A 26625-nucleotide genomic window follows, 5' to 3' on the forward strand; every position below is an offset into this window, starting at 1 on the left:
CAAACGTACCATTTTAGTAAATAATCTCATGAAGATACCATTTGAGTTAATAATTTTTTTTTATTATTGGGTAAAAAAGTCATTTTAATTTTAATAAAAAAAGTATATATTACTTTATGAAAATTATCCACTTACAGTAATATAAAATTAAAAGTTCTTTTACATATTATGCTAAAATTTAATATTTTAATAATTTAATGTTCAATTTATTTATATAGTTGTTAAAAAAAATCTATATATTATACTTGAACATCTATCATATCGATCCATAATATTACCTTTATTCATATCTATATATAATAATTAAAAATTATTTTTATATACAAAATTAAACATTTTCAATTTTATGTCTAATCCACTAAAAATATAGATGAAATATAATGGACATATAATTGAAGTAGGATGTGAGTATTAGCCATTGAATATCATTTTAAATCCATTATTTACTTGAATTTTCAAATTTTGTTTGACTTAATTAGGTATGCTTAAATCTTAAAATTATATACAAATTTTGAATAAATGTGTATTATTATATATTAATTTTGATTTTGTGCAATTTTATATATGAGATTCTCGTTTGATTTGATTTTCACAAATCACTTGCACAATTATTATTATAACACCATTTTAATATTACATATTTATTTAAATGTGTATAGTTGAACTACAATAAAGTTTCATGTATACATATGAACTATAATCAAAATTTTATGTGTATAATTGCACTAAATCAAAGTTCATGTATCAAATTACACATTATATTGAAGTTCATATGTAGTTGAAATAATTTAATCGTTTGCTGAGAATCAAACTGTTAAGACGAAATTGGTGGCTAAGCTAGTGGGCACTCCTTCAACCATCAAATGTAAAACAATAAACACACAAAACACAATGAGTTGTTTACAGAGTTTGGTTTTCTTATTTATGCAGAGCCTAACTCAGTGAGAAATATGCACTCTTCAACAATTACACTAAGTGAACCTACTCAATCACATCTCGTGATAATTTCCTCACTCTTATGCTTTGAAGACTCGATACTCTCATCATTGGATTCACCCCTTGTGAAAACATCAACTAAAATCACAACACAAGATTTTACTATTAAAATGCACTCATATAAAAATATTCTCACAAGAACATGTTAAGTGATTAACTTTCAATACATTCACCAATGCAAGTCTGTCAAATATATAGGCTTAATTCCTAATCTATATCAATCCCACTTAAACATCAATAAAATAAATTTAATACATTATAATAATATCAATCAATGTAAATACGAGCTCTTGAGAGTTTAGTAACTAGAATCACGATTCAAGAGATTGTCTTAAGTAATTTCAAATAAACCCAATCAGTACTATAAAATTCCCAAATATCAACCTAATAATCAGTATAGCCCAAATAATCAATTCAAAAATTGCCAGCATCCTACATATAACTATCTTTATACAGATTTGATGGTCAGGAGAGTAAGCACTCATTTTAATACTAAATTATCAGATTCATATTTTCCAACAATAATTTTAAGATTTATCTCATTATGATATTAACATATTTAAATATTCTATTGATAATTATTTTAATTTTGATTTTAATTTTAGGGTAAATAATTTAAAGTAAATCTGTAGATTCAAATATTATAGAAATCACGTAGTTGTTATCACAAAATAATCTTATTTTTGCATTTATTAATCTGCAAACCATTCACTGGAATTGACATACAAATTGATTAATTATTCTCATCCATCCTGAATTATTAGAAGGAAAATAGTGGCATAATTGTTATCACAAAATAATTTGTAATATTTTGTGAAAAATAAACAAAAAAATAATAATAAAAACCTTTGTTGATACATTGGATCAACAGATGTAAAGATAAAATGGAGATAATTCTGGTCTGGAAATAGAGAAGAAGATGTTTGTCACCTTTTATTATATAGAGTCGAACCCTAAGTCGAATTCCAGGTCAATTTTTTATTATTATAATATTTAACAACCCCTATCACCAAATCTAGAATTAGGGAATTAGCATAACCATGAAATTACCTTTTCTCTTAAACTTGCAATATGGTTTTCTCCATCTAACCTCTCATGCATCTGTTCAAATTCCAAATAATAAAGTAAAATATGCACTTAGAGGAGTAGAATGATGAAAAGTACATATAAACTGAAACTACAGCAAATTTGAGTTTTAAATAAAAATATTATAAAAAGTGTTGCTAAAAAAATCTCACTTTAATTTACTATATATCTACTTACCCAAAATATATTTGGTAGAGATGAACATTTATGTTCCTCGTTCCTTTTATAAAGCAATTACTATTATTTTGAAAATATTTATGTTTTTCTATATTTTATTAATTATAAGATTTAAATTAAAAATCGTTATCTTTACTATATTAATTAATGTTACATTTAATTTTTATATTAATTTTTTTATAACTTTATTACATAAATACTTTTACTTGTATTTTTTTTGAAATTATAATCATCATGACGACTTCCTCAAATAAAAATCATCACGACTACATATTTTTATTCATTTGTCCAAATAAATAATTATCTAGTACTATTTTGAAAAAAAAAATAGTGGTAAAGAAATTGCATGCAACTCCTTTTATCCTTAAAGAAAAAAGGAAATTTTTATAGAAGAATTACGAAAAATTATTTTATAGACTTTTCTCACCTCATTATTTATGGTTCATTTCTAATTATTTAATAAAATTTCAGCAATTTTTTTTATCATCGACATAGTTTTAGTAATTTTTTTACCTTAAATCTTGAACTCAAAATCCTAAACCCTGACATTCAACCTTGAACCCTAAACTCGAACTTGAACATCAAACTTTAAACCAAAACCCCAAACCTGAACCCAGAACCCAAATTCAAACTTGAACCTTAAACCCCGAACCTGAATCTTGAACTCGAATCGATCGTCGAGGTCTGAGGTTTGAGGTTCGAGATTCAGGATAAAAAAATTATCAAAATTATGTGTCAATGACATTGAAAAAATTGTTGAAATATCATTAAATAATTAAAAATTAATTATGGATGATGTGATGAGAAGAATCCATAAAATAATTTTTGAAAGAGAATTATCAATAATTATAAAATAATCAACTTTGGGTTTTACTAACTTTTTTTTTTAAAAATTAACATTAAATTCAATTAATTTTATTTTTCTATAATAAATACAAATACTCATTATTTGATTCACTAACAATACATAAAATTATATATTATTACAGCTCAAATATGTAAATATGTATGTATGTACCTGTATATGTAAATGGTAGCAATGTCCATGATCCGAAACTTGGTGCGTTGAAGCACTTATAATGCAGATACCTTCTTCTTCTATATTGTGCAGTAGGTTTAAGAAGGAACAATCTGGATATTCTTGGGTGCATATTTGTACTATAAATTCACCTTGTTTGATTTCATGCACTGAAACCGATGGTTGTCGGAGCTGAAAGTGATTGAGCACAGCACAAGATTTCTTGTTTTTAATAATTGACAACATATCATTCTTCCTCAGAGTTAGCTTCTGTATTTCTTTCTCCAGCTCTGGTATGTATTCAACTGCTCTGTCAATTATAAGCGCCGTACTCTTTCTCTTCTGCAAATATTGTTTACATTAACTACCATCGTAATAATACTTACTTTTTACCATAGTAAAATCCATGGCTGAATTAATGTTACCTATCAATTGACAACAAACCTTGGATCCGGTGGAATCTGAAGGAAGCAAAGCTCCAAGTGCCAAGTAAGCTGCATGCAGTTTCATCCTTCGAATCCTCTCTTTGGCGTTATGTTCCTCCTTCTTCATTGTTGTTCCTTCTCCGTTATCCTCCATGTTTATCCCTTCCTTAAACCTATGATTTCTTCCCCTAGTCTTGGAACTGATTCGTTTGGCATTGATATGAGCATCCCTTGTTTCTTGATTCGTACTAGGATGCTGTCGGCTGCTAGTTTCATGCGGAACCAAATCTATGTCGTCCGAATCTTCAAGAGCTGCCGACAAACTGACATCAATGGGGTAATCAAGTACGCTTTCCATTGATTCTCCCACGATGTTGGGATCAACTGATTCTAAAATGAACTTGCTTGTTGTACCAAGCTGATCACCAGTTCTCGCATTATCTTCAATGGTGTAATCTGCAGATAGTAGTGCAGGAATTCCTTGATCAAGATCCAAAACGGGATCCAATTTATTCCCATTTAAATTATCCATGACAGCTTGGGACGATGATGATGAGCATTGATGACCATCTGTTTGAATGGAAGCTGAGAAATTCTTACCATCATCTTTGTTATCTTGTATCAGCGGCCATAAATATTCATCTGTGGCTTCAGGAATTGAGAACAAATTTTCTAGATGTAGAGAAGACATGCAGAGATGGTTTGCTAAATTCCTGGCTAATTCATTACACAAAATAAAGGGGGGAAAAGACCCAGAAAGGTTAAGCTTTAAATCAAAGCATGAAAATGTAACAATTGCTAAACAAGGATGCAATAGATCTGAGGACTAAAACTCAGAAACTGGTGTTGAAGACTTGATACAAATCTTTTGCCCTTAATACTAGGGCTAGTTGAATTAAGCATAGGTATGGAAAATTAAACCCTAAATGCATGAAAACATTAATAATCTCATGAAATGGCAACCACCTCTATCCAATTACTCCAACAATATTACATAATATATTTACATATATATAAAGAAAACAGAAGCAAAGAAAGGTGCAAAAATGTTCCAAAGCCTTACACAGATTATAGAGGAAAGATGAGCATCCTCACAAAAGGAAAAGTGGAGAAGAAAAGTAAAACCTCCATTTGCAGGGAAAGAAAGTTATGTATATATTATACAAATAAGGACATGATTATATAGAGAATAAAGAAATACTTTAAGAATATTACTTAACTGTAGTAGGAGGCTGACAATTTGGTTTTTATAATGCATAAACCAAGTATATACATGATGAAGGAATTGAATATATGGCCACAAAAAGAAAGGGTTAATGGATTTATATTATATATTAAAAAAGGTTACCTTTCTTTATCAATCATATGTTGTAATGGGTGATGCTACATGTCGAAATTGTTTAAAGTCAAACTACCACTAGGGCCTAAATATTCCATTTTATAAGATTTAATAAATACTAATTTAACAGGTTTGGGAAGATGTAGAGAGAGATGAAACAGTGACATATCCCTCATCAAACTCAGCATTGAATAGATCAATGACATGAAATTTTTCATTAGGTGCCAGTTCTTGGAGGAAGAAAATAATGGTAGGAGAGTTTTAATTTCCATTTAAAGATTGAATTTAATGTAATTTTATATTTAACCATATGCAAGAATGGTAAGGTACCAATGAGAAAATCCAGAAAGAAAAATGAAGTATACTGGATGAAATGCTAATGCCCATAATAGCTAAGTGTTGCGCGGAAGCGTGTGAAAGAGTAAAATTATTGTACTAAAAAATCACACTAAGTTCAATTCCCAGGAAAGAGAGGTGAATCACGAGGATCACTTAAGTACCAAGTCTTTCCTAGCCAGAATATCCCTCTATCGTAATTTAATAGCACAATAAATCACTACAATCACACTCACAAAATATGAACATTAAATAGTAAAGAACACCAAAATTTAACGAGGTTCGGCAAATCTTGCCTACGTCCTCGGGCACTACCAAATATATTTCACTCCAAAATACAAGTGAAACTTTACAAATAGGAAGAGAGAACAATGCCTTAAGTAGAGAATGGCAAATGTGGGATTTTTTAGTACAATAATTTTACTCTTTCACACGCTTCCGCGCAACAATTGGTATCAGAGTGATCCTCGTGATTCTGGCTAGGAAAGACTTGGTACTTAAGTGATCCTCGTGATTCACCTCTCTTTCCTGGGAATTGAACTTAGTGTGATTTTTTAGTACAATAATTTTACTCTTTCACACGCTTCCGCGCAACACTAAGCTACAAAAAATGCTGAAGTAAATTATATGAATTGGAAGCAAGATGAATATTCATTAAGAAAGCAAAATTACATCAACAATAAGCAAAAGCTAGGGTTTTTTTTGTTTTTGAAGGAAAAGAACATAATCCTTTGGGTAAAAAATACAGGCAGCGACGCCATGAAAATAGTCGAATATACTTAGAACATCGATATCTTACAGTACTTCCCTTGGGAACATGGGCTTTCCATGGAGATGCTGATGATGAGAATGTGAGCAGCTACATAGGGAAGACGAGCAAAAACATCACTTTATTTTGGATCCAAAAGAAAAACGGTAGAAACACAGAGAAAGGAGAAAGGAAAAGGAAAGCGTGGGTTTTTTTTTTGGGGGGGGGGGGGGGGAAGGGGGGGTTTGTTTTTCAATGAGTAGTGTAGTACTCTTGACAACAATGGGAAGTCGAAGAAGCTTGTACTTGTGCTAGTAATGTACTTTCATTTGATGGTTTAATTTTCAATCCAGTCCTTGTTTTCTGTGGAGTTTTACAATTTAGTCTCTCTCGTTGTATTCGAAAATTATTAAAGTTTAATTGATAAAAAATTTAATATATTTATGTTAAATTTGGTAACACATTTAAATAATTAGTAGAGATCAATTAATACGGAACCTTAGATGTCATCCCAAGATCAAAATGTTTATCTGTTGCATGTCCAAGGAGAACCTATGCTGGCGACATTGCTGACATATCTTGGAGTGCCTTAGATGTGAAAGGTTCAAAAAAACAGAACATATTTTGTTTCATTTTCCTTTAGCGCAGGCAGTATGGAACTGCTCTGAAATCTGTTATGCCCCTTCACCCCAAGGTTCTGGATCATGCACTGACTGGTGGAAGTCAATTATAGAAATGTTTATGAAGGCTGTTGATGCCTCTTCAACAATTATGGGTTAATGGATGGACAAAAGTTTCCTTTGAATGAATTTTAGTTATTATGGCTGAATGATAGACGTAGTGAAAGGATTAAATTCTAGGAATAAAAAAAACAGGACTAAAATTTGAAAACCAAAAGAGTATAAGGACAAGTGGAGAATTAGACCATAATCTATTAAACATATAAATTTGTACTACACGAAACACTCCAACATCTATAGCTAGCGGTCTACTACTCAAGTTTTTTATTGGGTGTTCTATTTTCAATGCAATATTATGTATATTATATTGAAATGTATAGTGTCTTTTGCTTGGTTGGATCAATCAGGTAAAGATTAAATTTTGAAGTAATTAAAATTTAATATTGGCTGTAAAACTAATACCTTAGAAAAATATATATTAATTAAAATTAGAATAATCTTCAACTCCAAACTTTGATACATTTACACAATGCACGATGCAAAATACTGGAAGGTGTCTTTTACTTAATTAGGATTTACAGTTTAATGATTTTGAGATTTAAAGTTTGATTCCCAAGTTAGAATAGTAATGAGGGTTTAAAGTTGATTTTGGGGTTTAGGATTGATTTCGGGATGGTAATGATATTTAAGGTTTAATGATTTTGGAGGTTAGGGTTTGATTTTGGGGTTAGAAATGGTAATGGGATTTATAATTAATTTTTGAAATATTTAATTATGTTAGAATAATTAGCAGTTTATGGCATCCTAATCAGCTTTCCATTTGGATTTTAATGGAACAATGACCAAAATAGAAATATTTAGTAGTTCCAGTGCTATATTTGACAAAAAAAAAGTAGAATGACCAAAAAAATTAGGATTTTATTAACAACTATTAAATCCTAAACTCCTTTTATTATTGCACTTCTTTGATTTTTCTTAACAATCCAATTATTTATTTGGATATTAATGAAATGCGATCATAAAAAAATTTAGAGTTTAATGATTTCGAGATTTAAAATTTGATTTCAAGATTAAGAATGGTAACGAGGGTTTAGGATTCAATGATTTTGAGGTTTAGGATTGATTTTGAGTTTAGGGATGATAATAGAAGTTTAGGGTTGAATGATTTTGGAGGTTAGGAATGGTAATGGGGTTTATAATTAAATTTTGCAATATTTAATTATATATACAACTGGTAGAACAATTAGCAATACGTGGCATTCTAGTCAACTTTCCATTTGGGTTTTGAGGGAACAGTGACCAAAACATGAATATTTAGTAATTCCAGTGCTATATATAGCGACGTAAAAATTTCTTTTTTTGGTCACTAATTGAGGCGATTTATTGGAAATTTAAAAACCGACTTTCGATTTTATTAAAAAAGGGAGTCGCCACCGATCCTTTTTCCTAGGTGTGATCGGACACCTAATAAATCCTCTTTTTCAAAAGAAAATTTATTTTTTAAACAAAAAGAAGGCCGAGTTTAGGTCTACGTTTAAAGCCAGAGAAAAAATAGGGCTCGGGAGTCGGTTACGCACGAGGAAGGTATTAGCACCCTCGCGACGCCCAAAATTGGTATCTCGTTAAACATGTGTTGTCTTAATTTTCAAAAATACGAGTTCAATGTGACATTTAATCATGATCCGATCAAAACACGAGAATTTTTATAATTTCGATTTCTTTTGAAAAGGACGTTCCGTTTTTAACACAAGCCGATTGATATTCACCCAAAATAGCGATGAAATCTACGACTTAATGTTAAATCGGCGCGTTGCCTTATTTATTGAAATAAAAAAAATGAATAAAAATAAAAAGAAAAAACTAATATCGATGTTGAAATAAGATGTGATCTGATAGGGCGACCGAAACAGTAATTATTCCTTCCCATCAAAACGCAGTACATCAGCGGGGACTAAATTGAAAATTGCGACAAACTTCAGGACCAAATTAAAAATAAAAAATAAAAAATGACTTAATTGCAAAGTAAAAAAAAAAGCGGAAGGGCTAAAAGCACAATTAGCCCTTCCGTTAAAAAACACGCGGATCCTAGGAGGGTCGGGTCTGGTCGATCCAGTCCAAGTCAAAACGACGTTGTTTTGGGGTTTAATGGCCAACCCCAAGATGACGTCGTTTTGGAGGGCTATAAAAGGCCCATTTTCTTCAAAAAATTATTTTTGCACTTGAAAGGAAAGAAAAAAAAAGAGAGAGGGAGAGGGTGGGTGATTTCCGGCCACAACGCCGGTCACCGTCCGGTCGCCGGACTGCCGTCGGCCGCCGTTGGCGCCACCGTACATGGCAGCCGAACCTCAAAAAAAACCATTTTTCGGTAATTCTAAAATGGGTAAGCTTCTTTCTTTTATTTTTACTTTTGTATAAAAAACAAAATAAAATTAAAAGGAAAACAATAAACAAACAAAGAACTTAAAACGAGAATAGACAAAGGAACCTCTTTTGCTTTGATCTTCGATTAATCTCCAAAAAAAAGAACCAGCCTCTCCAAAAAACTAGCCTTTACAATAACTCTTCTCCTTGATTACTCTCCAAAAAACCTCTCCAAAAATCCTTTACAATAACTTTCTCTCCAAAAACTTTTTTTCTCCTTCCTTAAATACAAAATATGAGAAGGCTTATATAGCCATTTACAAAATATTTTTTTATTGTTTATGTCTTCATTTGTAGGTACAAGTGGTGGTGGAGCAAGTGTGGCTAGTGAAGTAGGTAGTGGAGCAAGTGTGGCTAGTGGAGTTGGTGGTGGAGCAATTGTGGCTAGTGGAGGTGGTGGTGGCAAAGGCTAGGATTTAGTTGAGGAAAGTTTAGGTTGTGGGCTAGGGTTTTTTATTTTGATTTGGGCTTAGGGTTTGGGCCATTGGGGTTTTGATGTAAATTGGACTTTGGGTAGTTAAGATTTTAGGTTTTGGGTTTAATTTTGGTGGGTTAGGTAAGGCTAAATTGGATTTTGATGTAAATGGGTTAAAATTGGCCTACAACACTATATTTGATAAAAAAAAAATTTAGAGTGATCCAAAAAGGTTTAAAGTAATTTTAGAGTGATTATCTAGGCAATTTACTCTCTCTCTCTCTTTTTTATTATTATTTATAATTGGGAGTAGAGGTGTGATCATAAAGGATCGAATTCAAGCTCTAATGACATAATACGAATGCTTTTATTACTAGATTAGAAGGTTGTTGGCACATTAGTAATTTTTTTAGTATCATCTTCATATTACAAGTGATGATTCTTGTCTTCATGCTAAATTGTTTGGATAAATGGTGAGACTGATTTCGTAAAAATAAAAATAGTGATGATAATAAAATTAATATTGTAAATAGTAAAAATCGATGTTATATTGATAAGATTAAAATGAATAATTAAAGTAGAAAATAACGTAGTTAATATTTTGTAAAATGGGAGGTACACTGATCTACACTCTCTTACAAGTAAAAAAGAAAGGTATGCTAATATAGGTTTGTTATTATGGGATCATAAAATAGAATAAAGAATAATAGTCTTTTTAAAAATATTAAAACCAAATAATCTGGCAGGGAAGAGACACATTGAAGTTTTCCAAGTTTTCGAGATATATTTTCCTTGTATATTTTCCAATCTGTTTTCTAGTGATATTCAAAGGCAAGGATACTTTTCGTTGATCACTGCAGCCATGTTACTGCCATGCTCATCCTATTGTTGTATCTTGGGAGACAGTCGACTACCGTTTCTCTAGCACCAAAGGAGCGACTTAATCAGTCTTAAGGAGACTGTTTATACAGGCCTCAACTACCAGTATAATATTTCAATTTAATTTTTTTTTCCAATTTTATATATATTGTTCTTGTTCGAACTTATGATTAATATAAAACTTTATATTACTGATATTTTACTAATGTTTGTGCAACAAACTCTTGAGTTGCTTTTGATGTATGTTGAGTGAACTATTGTTCTTTATTGGGATTCCATGAACTTGACATATAAGAGGTTATGGGCTTTAGTCGATAGAGACGAATTGTTACGTTTGTTTGATTTGATAATTGAATAAGAGTATATCCTGAGTGAGGTTCAGTAAACGTAGAAGTGTTGTGTCTAAACTATGAAAACAAATATTGGCATTGTCATTTCTTTTTTCATTTCCTTATTTCCTCACACATTCTATTTTCGTTCTATTTATTGTATCTGCAGACTAAATTTTTTTCAATATTTATGAAGTTTTTCTTTTAAATTTTGCCAAATAATACATAAAAACGATAAAATAGAACTCATTTTATTAAAATGAAGTCAAAAGTCCAAAACTCAAAATTAATATGAAAAATCAAGAACCAAACAGGATATTCATGGACAATCAAAAAATACAATAAAAACTTAACTGGATCGAATTGAACTCATCTCTATATTTAAGCATAGGAACTTTAGCAATGTTACTGAAGTTAAAGTCCTAAAACTTTGACTACTCAAGTTCGAGTATCATATAGTATAAACCATTGAGAGATTTTTTCAAATTTATTTTTATTTAAATCTCATAATATTCTGATTTAAATTTAAAAATATTCTAATTATTTATCTGATATTTATAATTTTGATTACTCCAAATCCATTTAAATCTATTTTTATTATTTTTAATTTTTTAAAGTATATGCTTTTATTTAGTATTTAATAATTTTATATTTTATTAAATTTGTAAATATGAACTTATTAAAAACTAACTTATTTTAATACCTTATGGTTGAATAAATCCAGTTTGGTCTACCTAAATAATTAACTTCCACCATGTAAAATGGTTGTAAATTATTTTTCTGGAGAAAATTTTCACGTCGAAAAGAAAATAAAATGGAAAAATATTTTTAAAAAAAATATGGGATGACAATGCAACAATAAACCTGAAAATTTCCACTCAATAAATGCAATTATATACACCACATAATACAGATAAGTGTCGGTGTTTAGTCTTAACACTGATTTTCATTAATTTTTTTATTAATTTATTATTATTTCAAATTAATGAATGTCGGCCCTATGCCAACGGCAGCCACACACCTTGTACTAGGCTTTATCACGCTTCACCGACCTAAGAGTATTTTGCTATATTATGTACTTGAATTTGATATATTTTTTTTAAAATTTGCTTATTGAATTTTAATTTTATTAAAATATAATGATATGATATTTAAATTTTTTTTAAAAATTACATAAAATTTGAAATTCTAAAATATATAAAAATTATAAAAAAAATTGTCAAGTGACGTCGTGGAATAGTCTCTTAGTGCCAAGTCATCATAGTTTGGCAGAATTCAAGTCTAAGGACCAAATTGAGAAAAATTACTAAGTATTAGAATTAATGTAGACCAAAAAAAGTAAAGGGACCAATATGAGAAAAGTTGACAAGTTTAAGGACTAAATATTACTTTATCTCTTACATAATATTGCTTGGATTATAACGGTTAAAATATGTTTCAAGTCATTGTACTCTTCATATATTTAGAATTTAGCCTCTTTACTTTTATTTCAATTATAGTCCGTCTACTATTTAGATGCCGAAATTTAAGTTCAATTATTAACTTCACTAAAATATTTTGTTAAATTTGTTGGTACGACGTTTTGAAATAAAAAAAATTCATATAACAAAAAAAATTGTGTAGGGTTAATTTGGACAACACAAAGTAATTGAATAAAAGTGTAATTGTTAGAGTAATAATTACAAATTACAAAGAATTGTAATTCCCTAGATGTGTTTTGGTTGACAAAGTATAATTACATTACACTGTAATTTCTTATGTCATGTTTGGTAATACAAATTGTATTACATAGTTACATAATTTATATTTTTAAAAAAAATTAATTACTATAAAAAATTATTAGTATGGTAAATAATTTCTAAACAAGTAATAAAAATTAAAATCAAATCATTATATGTATTATGTTAATCTAAAAATAGTAGATGATAATATGATTACTAATAAAAATAGCAAGAAAAATAAACATCATATGTAATTTTATCTAATTGTTTCAATGCATATTTGTTTGGTCATTTCATATTTCATATTTAATATTTAATATTTAATATATACTTCTTATCATCATCTATTAGTTCTTGCTCGATTTCGTCATCATCTGAATTTGAATATGCATCATTAAGATAATGAAAATCTCCTTCTTCTATGTACTCTTCGAAGTATATAGGTCATCTCAATTCCACCTATAATTAAAGTTATAAAATATGAAACATATTAGTATGACCCACCTTTTTTTATACTATACTAACGTGATGGTAATATGAGAAAATTTTTTTAGAGCAACAAATGTCTTTTCAGCCATATTTCGAAGCTTTGAATGAATAAAATTAAAGATTTCACAAGTTGTCTATGGTGCTTGTGCCTGCCACCATTCTCTCAAATGGTATCATACCATCACGATATGGTGTAAAAAAACCTCTTCTATTTGTAGGTTCACAATTCAAATAGTCTGTAGTTTTAATTATAAAAACTTATATAAACTTAATTTAGAGAAAAACTTTTGCTAGGTTATATCCTTTTTTTATAATATGTAAATTAAGTCAAAATAATATAAAATTTATAATATTTAACATTCATAAAAGATGGTTTTATAAATTGCCCAAAACTTTCATAACACTTATATATAATAAAATTTTTTGTAATTACTTTTAAAAGCTATTTTCATAAATAAATTATAATAAAAAATTATAACATTTATTTTTTTAATATATAATATGGACAAATAAAATAAGTTATGTCCATACTTGGTCATAGATTTTTATAAATAAATATATTATAAAATTTTTATAACATAAATTATTTTTTATAATAAAATTTTTACCATAAAATTAGATTTTTTTAAGATTTAAATAATATTTTTTTTGTTATAACTTTAGAAAATGCATAAATTATTTTTGTAATATTTTTTTGTCATAAATATCCCAAACACTCGTACATGTCATGCTTATAATATAATTTTATAACTTGTATAAAAATAAAATTTTAAAATTAGATTTGAATGTAATTATCTATGTAATTACTCTAATTCTCATCTTCTTCTTTAAATTCTACGGAATCCATAAATTATAACAGTTACTTCAATATGCTACTCTTGTACAATTATAAACAATTACACTCAAATTCAATTACTAAGTGCCTTTCCAAACACTACCGTAATGGACATAAATATAATAATAATTAAACTTATATTTTAAATTCAAAAAATTTTTATTTTTTATTTTTTGAAATAATAAAGTAAAGATACCAGACCCAGATAGCTCTGTGGAAAATTAGGAAAACTAATAAAAAGAGAGGACAAATTAAACTAATATGCTACACATTTCCACTATTATTGGTGTGAAAATAATTTTAGAAATAGTAATTTACCTGCACTTTCCATTTTTTTTCTTTCTTTCAGAAAGGAAAAATTGTAGTTATTGCATGCAATTAGCCAAATTATTGAAGTTTGAATTAAGAGTTATTTTGTGGGTTAAGTCGTGTGAGTTTGTGGGGATAAATTCTAATATCAAATGATTTTCACATTAGTGGACTGCTTAGTCATAATTTTGACTCATATTCATATGTATCTTTATTTAATGCATTTTAGAACCATTATTATTGCCACTTTTGTTGTAATTTTATTATATCTAACTATTCCATTTAGAGAATAAATCATTTGTCGATTGAATTTTAGTTTAGTTGGTATTAATATTGTTATCAGTATAAAATGATATGAGTTTAAGTACACTGAAGTACAATATTTTCTTATTTAAGGGTTAAAGAGAGACTATAAATAGTTTTAAATATTATATCAAAAAATAAATACTAAAAATCATGATATTACACTCATATTAACCTCTTTTATCTCTAAGAAAACTCTTAACAAATTTTACTCATGTTTCTGCAACTCTTTGAGCATTCGTAACAACCATTAGCAACTTTTAGCAGTCCATACGAGTATAATACCTTGCACCCAAACTTTGTATAAACAAATTTAACACAATGTTATTATTAAAAATGTAATCTTTTGCTGAGAAAAAAATTAATATTTTGTAAAGTGTCCTAAAGGATATCCTTACATTTTTGCTATGGTCCTCCTATCCAGTAATACTTACATACATAAATATATAGTACTATGTAAAGGAAAATGCAAACACTACAGCAAAATTGACTTTTAGCGGCGTTTTTACAAGCGCCGCAAAAAACGCCGCTATAGACGGCGCCACAAAAGTTCGTCGCGTTTATTTAAAAAACGCCGCTAAAGGTCATGACCTTTAGCGGCGCTTTTCCCGCAAACGCCGTAAAGGTAATGAAATTTTAAAAAAAATAAAATATTATAAAAGTCATGAAAAATATAAAAAATTTAAAATTCATTATCAAAATATTGAGAAGAATAATATCCATGATATAAATATAAAAATTTTCTATTAAATTTTTAACTAAAAATATTAAAATAAAAATAAAAATTTAGAATCAAAACTAAAATAAATAATTAAATTAAATTAAATATAAAGATATCAATGAAATAAGGACTTAAATCATAACCATGTAAAATATAAGATATTATCATCAAGATATCCGAAAAAGTTGTCAATATAGAAACCCAGTGCTCTCACCAGGCTTTAAACAACCTTACAAATGCCCAGAGCAAAACATTTACAGGGTCAAAATCTCACAATGTGTGGAAATGCAGCTCTTAGCGATGCCAATCTCCGTTCACTGCCACAAATCTCACCAGAAGCTATGTAAATCTGAGTTTCCTTATCGAAACCTAATGCTTGCAAAACTAGCGTCGCTTCTTCGGGTGTCAGAGGACACAACCCTTGTTGTCTCCTCTCTTCAGACATTATCTCTTTCTCTCTCCACCAAGGGTATGCATACCTGAAAGAAAGGGGTAACTACCTAGTTACATTTCTGTATCATTGCGTCCTGATTCTTGAAACTGATAATATTAAGATCACAAGATACTTCATAGATTTAAAAGTGCAGATTAATATCTTGTCATCTCTAGTGCAAACATTTGATGCAACTCATAAAAAACAAGGCAAGGGTACACCATGGTCATACTTTGGTTATTTGCCTACCAACAGCAGAAGGCATCATACTGTTATTTTTATTCCCTGTCTGACATTATACTTTAGAGAAGTTCTCATATCTAAGTCGCAGCACACAGATTTTCTATCTTATTTGTAGGATGTGTGAATGCTGGGGTTCACTAATCACTACTTTGTGTCTCCTAAACAGATGGTACACCACTTTTTGCTATGATAATTTGAGTGTTTTGACATGAATATTTTTAAGCTAAAAATAGTAATTAATAACGAGCAACCAAACCTGTTCTAAGTAGTACTTTTCATTTGACCAGCTAACAGGAGACATCTGAAAAGCTTGAAACCCATATTTCCTATTAAACTTCTTTGGCAGCCTTTTGATAATCCGAACTTCATCCATTAGAGAATCAATGAAATGGCTCACATCAAAAATGTCACCAAAATCACTGCCAAACAGATCATGAGTCAAAGACAATTTACAGCAGCTGAGAAAGAACTAAACAACCTTTCCAGAATTATAAATTTACCTAGGGTCCGCCCAGAATGATGTCTTATCAAGTTTTGGAACAACCAAAGTGAGATTTAAAAGTCGAGCAACGATTACCATGTCACAGATCTAAAAAGGCTTAATCAGCTTAAATTAATAACATAATGTTGAATAGAAGAACAAGGAAAAGATGAGCTAGAGGAAAGACACAGACCGCAGCACGCATTTGATTCAAGCCCCCATTGCATGAAACTTTGAGAAAACCATTACTTTTATAGTTTCCTGCAAAATGCAAAAGAATGAAGGTCTTATTTTTACCAAAAGATCAAACTGAGAAAGCAAAAATATTTCCTTCAATAAAATTCAGGGACACATACAAGGTACCAATGTTTATTATTTTTTCTTTCTGAAAACCCATTGTTTCAGAAAACCCATTTCTTCTTCCAATTACACTAGAAAAAGGGAAAACCATGTAAACCCTAAACCCTAGTAAATGAGAAATGAAATTACCTCTAAGTTCTTCGACCAAATCCTTAGAAAAAATAGCACGAAACCCAGTATACCTCGTTGTACAAACAGAGTATATTCTCTTTTTCGCTTCCTCTTCATTACAAGATCAGAACAAATAAAAAAGAAAAATAAAACCCAAAATTTAATGAAATCTGAAGGAATAATTATAATTTAAAAACCTGCCGACAACAGAAGCGAGGGTTTTAACATAGGTATCGATCATTTCTTCTTTCAAAGGTTTTGGGCGTTCTGGGAATTCCAAAATGATAAGCCAATGTTCGGAATCACGGCCATATAGGAAAACCGACGGTAATCGGGAAGAGTTGTTCAAAGGGGAGTAGTCGAACCCGGATGTCTTGGTTCGGGTCTGTATTTTGGTTGAATCGGGGATGAAAATTCACAATTTCATTTATAGAAAAAGGTTGAAAATAAGTAAATACCTGGACAATGCCGGTGTGGTCTCTGAGATTAAAAAAGGAAAGGCCGCCATGGACCCGGTGGAGAGCGACCCAGCCGCAAAGACGGACCCGAAACCCACATCTTGATTAGACAAATCACCACAATAAGCGGTACAAGAGACCCAACGGAGAGAGTCAGAGAGAGGGGGTATGGGGTGGGAGTTTCAGGGGAAACGGAAGGAGGAGGAGATTGAAAAGTGGAAGCAGAAACAGAGGAAAGGGTTCGGGTTCGACGGTTCCTTGGAAGCGATTTTGGAGTTAGAATGGAAGGGAAAACAGGGAGAGCTCTGGCGCGAAAGGAGAGGATAAGGAAGGATTTGAGAAGCACAGACATTGTGTTCTTTAGGCTTTTTGAGGAAAGTGAGTGAAATGGGGGTTCGGGTAATCTTTTAGTTTAGGGATATAAGCAGAAAACACAGGGTTTAATGGATTGGGTGCTGGCGTGCGAAGCACGTGGCTTCTATATTGTTTCAAAAATGGACTTTAAAAATCCGTTTAAAGATCGTTCCCAATGGCTTTTCTCTAGTGCAACAGCTTGATTCTCAAATGCCTGGGCTTATCAAATTTTGCGGCGTTTTCACTAAAAACGCCATTATATTAATTTTAAAATTTTTTAACATATTTTTTTATTTTTTCTCTTTTGGAATTTTTTTTAAATTTTGAATATTGAACTTTTTAATTGAAATATGGACTAAAATATTAATTTTTAAGTTTTTAAGTTTTTTAATTTTTTATTTTTAAATTTTTAAATTTTTATTTTTTGAGTTTATTTTTTATTTCGATTTAATGTGTAATTGTAGACGTGAAATTCTAATTGTGGTTTAAATGTATAGTTAAAACTTTAATTTTGATTTAATCATACACATTTAAAAAAATAAATACATCAATATATTTTTATATTGAATAAATATAAATATTTATGTATCCATGCAATATATAAATATAAAATGATGTTATATCAATAATTGTGTAAAAGAAAATGAAAAAACGTGGAGACACAAATATATATTTTAAAAAGAAAATGAGTTACAATTAAGAAACGTGGAGACAAATGAGTGCAGAGAATTTTCGTTCGTATAAATAAATATATATTTTAATTAATCAGTATAGATAAATATTAAAATAGTATAAACAAAAAACTATTAATAAAATTTAAAGGTAAACTTATCATTTAAAACATTTTTCACAAAATATCCCTTCAATCCATTAAACAATATAACACCTTATTAATATATAAAAAATATTTTTTATCAAAATCAAGATATCTATTATCGATAACAATAATTAATTATAGGGTTTAGGATTTAATTATTGAATATGATTCAATTGAGATTAACATACTATATACCCATGGCCATTAAACCTTAAACCATAAAACCCTAAACCATAGACCTTAAACCTTAAATATTAAACCGTAAACCAAAAAATAAATTTAATCAATATTAAGTATTGCTTCCATAATTTATTATATGAACATAAGCTTTTACATTAATATATATGTATATACACATCAACATCCATGTGATGTTTTTTGGAGTTTAGTGTTTTAGAAGTTATAGTTTAGGGTTTAAGGGTTATAGATTAAGGTTCATGATTTTTTAGGGTTTAGGGTTTTAGGGGTTATATGACTTTTAGCGGCGTTTTATCAAAAGCGCCGCTATTGCTCTGTTTTTAGTGGCGTTTTACCAAAAACGCCGCTATTGATCTGTGTTTTACAATTTTTGTGGCGTTTTTTGATAAAACGCCGCTAAAAACGCCGCTAAAACCCTATTTTCTTGTAGTGAAAATATTACAAACCCCACCATCTTTTCCCTAACACATTCATTAATGCGAGTGTCTACCCCTCTCCGTTGAATATCTAGGCTCACCATTTTCCTTCTTTACTTTGCCTATTAACTTATCTTTGGCGAAAATATTTATTTATTCGTTGGCTTATTATTATTATTATTATTAAAACATGTTTTTAATATCTATACTTAAATGAAAATTGAAATTTAGTTAATGTGATTTGTTATATCTTTACCTTTAAGTTCCTTTTAACATTTGACCATCACAAGAATTTGGCAATACATACTTTTTAGCATTGCTCGAACATCATCTTTAAGGGACACAAAAAACCCATAGAACATATATTGCAAAGAGTTCCTGACCAATCAATAACATTCGACAGACACTTTGCCGGTTTCATCCAAGTCTGCTCTAATAGTGCCCTATGCCAACACATGTCACCCTATCACAGCATCGAAGGGAAATGTTGTTAGGATCTAGTGCCTTAAGTGTAGTTTATTTGTCATTTATACTTGTAATTTTTCAAACAGATTGATTTAAATAAAATCCCACTATTCACGTTAATATCGTATGTGTTTGTCGTCAATGGTTTTTGCACGCAAAACAATATAAAAGCAAATATTAGCTCATTGGTTACCTAATGTTTAACTAATACTAAGTTGCATTACATGGTCAGATTGTACTGCGAAAAGATAACTTGTATTAGTAGGTAATATAAAAGTTTCATATTCTAATGAATTGAACTTGAGCAAATCAAGTTAAAGGGCTATTATGTCATTTATCAAGTCCAAATAGGGGGATATCTTGTCTTGGGTATCAGAGTGATTTACTCTCAAAAGATAGACACTTAGATGTGATAGCCTAGATTGACGATACATAGAAAATAACCAATGTCGGATTAATCCTAGATCCGTTTATGGATTAATTCACTTGTGACGTTCATAGTGTGACTTACCTCAATCTTAAGTAAGTGACTGGCTATGTGTGCGTGACTCGTATACTTTGATATATTAAAGGCCTGATGAGTTCAAATAATTAAAGAGCCGAAAGTTGGTATGTTGGGCATATGACTTTTGCATGACATAACTTCATTTACAATAATGGAATTCATAACCCAATAAAGGATAATAATATCCTCTCATTAGCATTACATATAGATGGAAAAGTAACGTGGCCAAAGATCATTTTTTTAGGACAAATGAACTGATTACTATTTATTAGTAATTGGCTTTTTCATGAAGATGTAATGGCTACCATGAGATAAAATAAGATCATATTAGAAGAACGAATTAATCCCAAAGAGTTTAAGGACATTCTATAAGGGTTGTACAGCCCAATTTTGGCCCGGGCTAAAACAAACCCAAAACAAACCCAACTAAAGCTAACCCAAATAACCTAAACCTAACTACCCAAACTCAAAATTTTAAAAAAACCCTAGCCCAAACCTAAGAGGCCCAAAACTTTAAATTTTTTTAGAAAAAAACCCTAGCTCATTAAACCTAGCGCCGCACCTAGGTCTTCAACCACTCTCTGCCGCCACTCCTCTGACACCACCTGCCTCCATCACATCAGCCACTTGCTCCACTGCCGTTTACCTGCAAGAAGAATAGAGCAATCAAGTAGAAAAACAAGTTGTAAGAATGGCTATATAAAGCCACAAAATCATTTCTAATGGAGATTTTTTTAATGCAAAAACAGTGTTTCAAATATATATTTACAAAAAAAAAGAGGATTCAAGCATACCAAATAATCAATAAGAAACAACAAGTAGATCGAAGAGAAAAAAAAGTAAAAAATGTGCTAAGGTCTTTATTTTTATTTATTTATTTATCTTATTTCTTCTCTTTTTTCCTCATTCGATTATATATACACATGCCTATATTTTCTTTATTTTTCCTTTTAAAAAATAGTCTATATATATAAATATATCAAAAAAAAAGAAGAAAATAATTACCGTTTTTTGAGTTTCGGCCGCCGTGGCGACGGTCGACGGCGATGGTCTGTTGGAACTCTCACTGGACCCTAGGGCTCCTTTAGAAAAAAACAAAAGGGGGGAGAAGTTTTTTTTTTGAAAAAAGTGTTAAAAGTGATTTTTTTAAAAAAGTTGGCCTTAAATAGACCTCCAAAATGACGTCGTTTTAAGTAGGCATTTTAGGCACCAAAACGACGTCGTTTTGACTTGGACCAGACCGACTCGACCCGACTGGCCTAGGATCCACGTGTTTTTTGGAAAATGGGTTATTTGTACTTTTAGCCCTTCCGCTTTTTTATTGTTTTGTAATTAAAATTTTCATTATTTCTAATTTTACCCCGCAATTTGTTTCGATTTCAAATTGGTCCCTCCTGATGCTGTGTGTTTTGGAAGGGAAGGAAAGGAAAAATTTCCCTTTTGGTCCCTCCTTGTTATTCGCGCATTTCAATTCGATCCCTTGCCTTATTTTTATTCTAAATTTGCCCCAAAAGTTTGTTTTTAGGTTCGATTTAGTCTTTTTTTGTTATTTTCACTATTTTAGTATTAAATTAATTAATTTAATATATATTATTATTACTATCATTATTTTACTATTATTTAGATTATTATTATTATTATATTACTGTTACTTTACTATTTAATATATTATTATTACCTTTTTATTATTATTACTACTATTGTATTATTACTATTATTATATTTTCATCTATATTTATTTTCTTATTATTTATCTAGTTTTTATTTATCTATTTGTATTTTGTTATTATTATATTTTAGGTATTATATCTTTATTTATATTTATGTATTAATATCATTATTTTACTATTGCTATATTTTTTATATTATTATTATTATCATTACTATTATACTTTTATTACTACTACTACGGTATTATTATTATTATTATTATTTACTTATTTTTTTGTTTATTTTATTCTATTTTTATTTTTATTTTTTTTCTTCTCTTTTTCTTTCTTATTGATTTGTTTAAAGTTTTTAACAATTCTTGTTTTACTTGTTTATTTATTTTTATTTTTATACTATTAGCCTTATTTTTATTTCATTTTTACAATTGCTTATATTATCATTATTGGTATTATCCTGTCCGTTATCATGATATTATGCGTATTAGTACCGTAATTCATTTTTGTATTTTACTACAAATTCGTGCCACATTTTGCATGTTGGGCATATGACTTTTGCATGACATAACTTTATTTACCATAATGAAATTCATAACCCAATAAAGGATAATAATATCCTCTCATTAGCATTACATATAGATGAAAAAGTAGCTTGGCCAAAGATCATTTGTTTAGGACAAATGAATTGATTACTATTTATTAGTAATTGGTTTTTTCATGAAGATGTAATGGTTACCATGAGATAAAATAATATCATATTGGAAGAACGAATTAATCCCAAAGAGTTTAAGGACATTCTATAAGGGTAACAAACTTATAATAAGGTCATTAGATGACACTTGATAAGTAACTTTTGTAATAGTATATAATAAAGGAAAGTTCAATCATGATACTACAGTGGAATGACTTCATGATTAAATAATGTTATAATTAATAGATGAAAAGTTAGAACTTAATTACAAATTATTTAAGCCTTAATTATATATGTCCAATCGATCCCTCTACTAGCTTGAGATAACTCGAAATGAATTGCATGTAGAACCAATAATATGGAGTGAATAAAAATAATGAGAAAGGGAAATGGGTCGTATGTATTACTGTAATAGTCCGTTTTTCAGTAGTGTCGGAAACAATGATTTTGGGACCACAAATTCGTTAAGTCAGTAAATATTATTTACTTAATATTTACGAGGTTATTTGAGTGTCATATTAAATTTTGGTCTAGTAATTTTAATGTTTGGTTAGTGAATTAAGGAAAAAGGATTAAATCGTAAAAGATGTAAAACTTAATCGCTATTGGACTTTATTGATTAAATGACTCAACTAACATAAATGGAAGGATTTATGAGCAATAGAACCATTATTATTGTAAATATATGGTTAAGGGTTGTAATTAGTTGAATTTGATGTTATATTAAAAGGGTAAAATTATAAATAGTTAAATAATGAATAAAGAAAAAAAAAGTTTATCATCTTCCTTAGCTTTGTTTCTACCAAAAATTTGAAAGGAAGGATAACTTATTTAAGCTCAACATTCGGCCATGCTTGAATTGATGCATGTAAGTGATTTTCTTAATTGTTTCTCGTAAATTTTATGTTTTTGATATCGTTGTAGCTTAACCTAGCTAGCCCAGCGACTATTTTGTAAAATTGTTAAAGTATTAAAAACTTACTATGGTTGTTCTTGAAGTTTTCTTGATGTTTATGCTTGATTTTAAAGCTTGATATTGAAATAGGATTATTTTGTAAAGTAATTTTGTAGTATTTTTAAGTTTAGGGATTTAATTGAAAATAAAGTAAATATAACATGTTTTCTTGTGAAATTTCAACATGTGAGGACTGATTTGGGGTGGTTATGAATTCGGTTCAATGGGTATAAATTTTAATTGTGAGAATAATTTAATTTTGGTCTTAAGGACTAAATCGAATAAAGTGTAAAATTTTGGGGCTATTTTGAACAAATTGTAAATGGGAAGACAGATGCATTAAATTGAATATTACATGAATTTGAAGCTAATAGTTTGAAATAAACAACTTTATAGATCAAGAACTAGTAGAAAATTATGGAAAAGAGAAAGTTGCTAATTAGTCCCTAAATTTTACTATATCTCTACACTTTAGCCATGGTACATTAATACGGTTTAATTTGGTTTAATTGGTATTATTATGTTGATTTCTAAATTTTGGTATGTTAAAATGTATGTAAATTTGTATTTGAATTCTTATAAATTGGTTCAAGGTGAGAAAATGATTTGAATTGTAAAATGTTATATGATCTTGTATATCGAGCCCGAATGAACATAGGATAGGATACAATTGGCATGCCAATAGGTTATTTTACGCGTTGCACGGGATTGACCTATGATAAGAAAATTCCTAACTTGATATTAAACACTAAATATACCGGAGTCCAGCATTTGTTGCGGACTATCGAATTATATTTATAGTGATTCTGGTGTGTTTCTAGGGGCGAATGTAAAGCCTACAGGCATGGCATTAGGTGGTCAGTCGTGCTCTTGGTTGGATTGTCTCAATTGAGTATTTTGGCGCGTCTTGGGTGAATAATCGTGTATACACGTATCTGTTTATATCATTCATCAAGCTGCTTTTAAATATTTAAAAGTTTTACTAGTAAGTTATATAGACATTGACATGATTTTCGACATTAAATCGTGACTTGATCTTGAATAGTTGACTATGTTATGTAACTTATGTATTTAAAATTCACCTATTGAATGATTGTGGTCTACAGGGTTAATGTTTAGAAACATTGTTGTTAAATGTTATGTTATGATTATATAGTAAGTTTATTGTTTCAACCTGTGAACTTACTAAGCTCTATTGAAGCTTACTTGGGTCGTTTTATTATTCTTTTAGATATCGTTTTGTGAACTAGGAAATCAGATTAACTTGAAGATCACACTATCTAACTATCTTTTGGTAATTCGTTTTGAAAAAGTTTATTTTGGGATATGTGGCATGTAATAGGAGAATCATGTAAATGTTTTAAGTAATTACTACAAAATGGTACGTTCTATACTTGTGTGATGAATGTATGCTTTTAGTTGATAGTGTGTTTGTTCATGGTTTGGTATGAAATTCCAAATATGGTGTGAAACTTGTCATACAATAGGAGATATGTGCTTATAAAGATGTTTTGGAGATTTTATGGTTGTATGGACTTGTTAATATAATGTTGTGGTTGGAATTGTCTTTATAAGATGTTAGCTTGAAGGATGTAATGGTACGTTTGATATGATTGTAAGTAGGAACTTGTGACTGTTAAAAATGAGCAAGAATGGCACCAAGAAAAAGGGTATTGCAATATCCACACATTGGAATCGCGATACCTCCAACAATATTAAAGAATGGAGGCACCCTTTAGTGGTATCACAATATCCACATTTCAAAGAGGACCCCAAGGCTTGACACTGCTCGAGATATAGCGATATCCTCTTCTGGGTATCACGACATTGACATCGTCAAGAGGACAAAATTAGACAAAAAGGATAGTCTTTATCCACTCGGTCCACCAATCACCCAAAGCCCGTGTGGGGGTATTTTTGGCAACAAAACTCATCAGAAGACAACTTAAAATAACCAAAATTGGTTGAGAAGGAGAGAGACACAAATTAGCTTAGTTTTAGGATTAGTTTTCTCTTAGTTTTCTGCACTTTTTCTAAGGTTTTCATTTCATTTCATTTTTCTTAGTTTAAAGTTTATTTTTTTTTCTGCATTTACTTATTATTCTTGATGTTCTTAGTGTTAGTTATCACTGTAGTTTAGGTTTATTTACACTTTAAGTCCCTGTACTTTGGTTGCAAAATATTTTTAGCTTTAGTTTAATGTATTTCAGTTTCTTTTACTTTAACTCTATTAAAGTTTATTCCTTTAATGTTTATTACTTTAGACTTTCTTGTTGAATGCTTTTAATTTCATGTTTTTTAAGTTTTCTTTCATAAAAATCTCAACTTTTATATTTTTCTTCAGTTTTACTTTAATGGTGGTTTTGTTTTCCGTTTCTATGTTCATCATATTTATTTTCAGCATGAGTAGCTAAACCTCAAAGGGGGTTGGTTGATGGAGATGTGGATAAGCTAATTTTTTTACCAAAGACTAAATCGTAATAAATTGAACTAAATCGAATAGACCTAAAAACTTAAGAAGTGACACCCCTAAGGGAATATCGAGGTAAGTGAGACCAAAAGGTAATCTTGTTGTGTACTCGTTCATTAGTCCCGGATTAATCGATGAGATTGAGAGATAAATTGGAGCTAAGCCGTCTAAGTCGGTAAAATTGAGATCGAAATATAAAATAAAGTCACTTAGTAATTTAAGTGATTTAAGTTTCTTGTCTGAGAACCTGTAAACCACATTGAAATCAACCAACCATTGTTAGTAATTTATTTGGTTAAATTCTTAATTTTATATTCTTTGCAATTTAGCCCATTGATTTGCATATTTAATTTTCTTGCAAAATTTTCTTGTTATGATTTGTCGTAATATAAAATCGTATGAGTAGCTACTTAGACTCTATCATGTATGCTAGTTATCACTTAATTGCTATCTTCTTTGGGTTCGATCCTTAGAATACTCTGATGTTCCATTGTAACACTATAAGTATTACAACTGACTTGTACGCTTATAGTAAAATCGTGCTTTAAAAATTGCCTTCTAAAATCATTGTTTTATGTGCATATGCGTGATGTCAGTCAAAACTCAAGCCATGCTACTATATAACTTACCTTTCGTCTACCCGTGAGGGGGGGAATCGTTATATCTCTACCTTAAGTTCCCTCAACAGAACAATTGACCACCATAAGAACCTAATGATGAATAACCTCACCATAACTTCTTAGCATCACTTTTACATCGTCCCAAGGGATACAC

At 29.7% G+C, this 26625-nt stretch overlaps 2 protein-coding genes across 6 annotated transcripts; both read right to left on the reverse strand.

Annotated features, from left to right (window-relative positions):
* Positions 1-749: 749 nt before the first annotated feature.
* LOC107894233 (transcription factor bHLH160) lies at positions 750-6345 on the reverse strand. 4 transcript variants are annotated; one of them, XM_041084536.1, is made up of 6 exons: positions 6177-6345; positions 4303-4419; positions 3722-4158; positions 3278-3619; positions 2047-2097; positions 750-1074 (listed from the first exon to the last, which is right to left on the reverse strand). In XM_041084536.1, the coding sequence occupies exons 1-6, from the start codon at positions 6205-6207 to the stop codon at positions 982-984; spliced, it is 1071 nt and encodes a 356-aa protein (XP_040940470.1). In that variant the 5' UTR covers positions 6208-6345; the 3' UTR covers positions 750-981. The 4 variants fall into 4 exon arrangements, with proteins under 4 accessions (XP_040940470.1, XP_040940471.1, XP_040940469.1 ...); XM_041084537.1 differs by lacking the exon at positions 6177-6345 and adding an exon at positions 4766-5525; XM_041084535.1 differs by having other exon boundaries at positions 3722-4419.
* An 8997-nt stretch (positions 6346-15342) lies between these two features.
* On the reverse strand, positions 15343-17722 carry LOC107952152 (rhamnogalacturonan I rhamnosyltransferase 1). 2 transcript variants are annotated; one of them, XM_016887431.2, is made up of 7 exons: positions 17314-17722; positions 17053-17240; positions 16874-16966; positions 16578-16645; positions 16404-16492; positions 16160-16322; positions 15343-15706 (listed from the first exon to the last, which is right to left on the reverse strand). In XM_016887431.2, exons 2-7 carry the CDS (start codon positions 17081-17083, stop codon positions 15665-15667), a joined length of 486 nt encoding a protein of 161 aa, XP_016742920.1. In that variant the 5' UTR covers positions 17084-17240; positions 17314-17722; the 3' UTR covers positions 15343-15664. The 2 variants fall into 2 exon arrangements, with proteins under 2 accessions (XP_016742920.1, XP_040940472.1); XM_041084538.1 differs by having other exon boundaries at positions 17053-17722.
* Positions 17723-26625: the final 8903 nt, after the last annotated feature.

Source organism: Gossypium hirsutum, chromosome A13 (assembly GCF_007990345.1).
Source record: "Gossypium hirsutum isolate 1008001.06 chromosome A13, Gossypium_hirsutum_v2.1, whole genome shotgun sequence".
NCBI classification, from domain to species: Eukaryota; Viridiplantae; Streptophyta; class Magnoliopsida; order Malvales; family Malvaceae; genus Gossypium; species Gossypium hirsutum.

What these genes read in the sequence shown, in the direction of transcription:
- LOC107894233 (XM_041084535.1), bottom strand. Translation starts at nt 6,207, where the DNA reads ATGGAAAGCCCATGTTCCCAAGGGAAGTACT. An exon ending in ATGTTCCCAAGGGAAGTACT is followed by an intron (nt 4,420 to 6,176) that starts GTAAGATATCGA and finishes GTAATGAATTAG; the next exon opens with CCAGGAATTTAGCAAACCAT. An exon ending in TTGCAAGTTTAAGAGAAAAG is followed by an intron (nt 1,075 to 2,046) that starts GTAATTTCATGG and finishes TTGTGATTTTAG; the next exon opens with TTGATGTTTTCACAAGGGGT.
- LOC107952152 (XM_016887431.2), bottom strand. Translation starts at nt 17,083, where the DNA reads ATGTTAAAACCCTCGCTTCTGTTGTCGGCAG. An exon ending in TTTGGTCGAAGAACTTAGAG is followed by an intron (nt 16,646 to 16,873) that starts GTAATTTCATTT and finishes TGCATTTTGCAG; the next exon opens with GAAACTATAAAAGTAATGGT. An exon ending in TGAATCAAATGCGTGCTGCG is followed by an intron (nt 16,493 to 16,577) that starts GTCTGTGTCTTT and finishes AAGCCTTTTTAG; the next exon opens with ATCTGTGACATGGTAATCGT.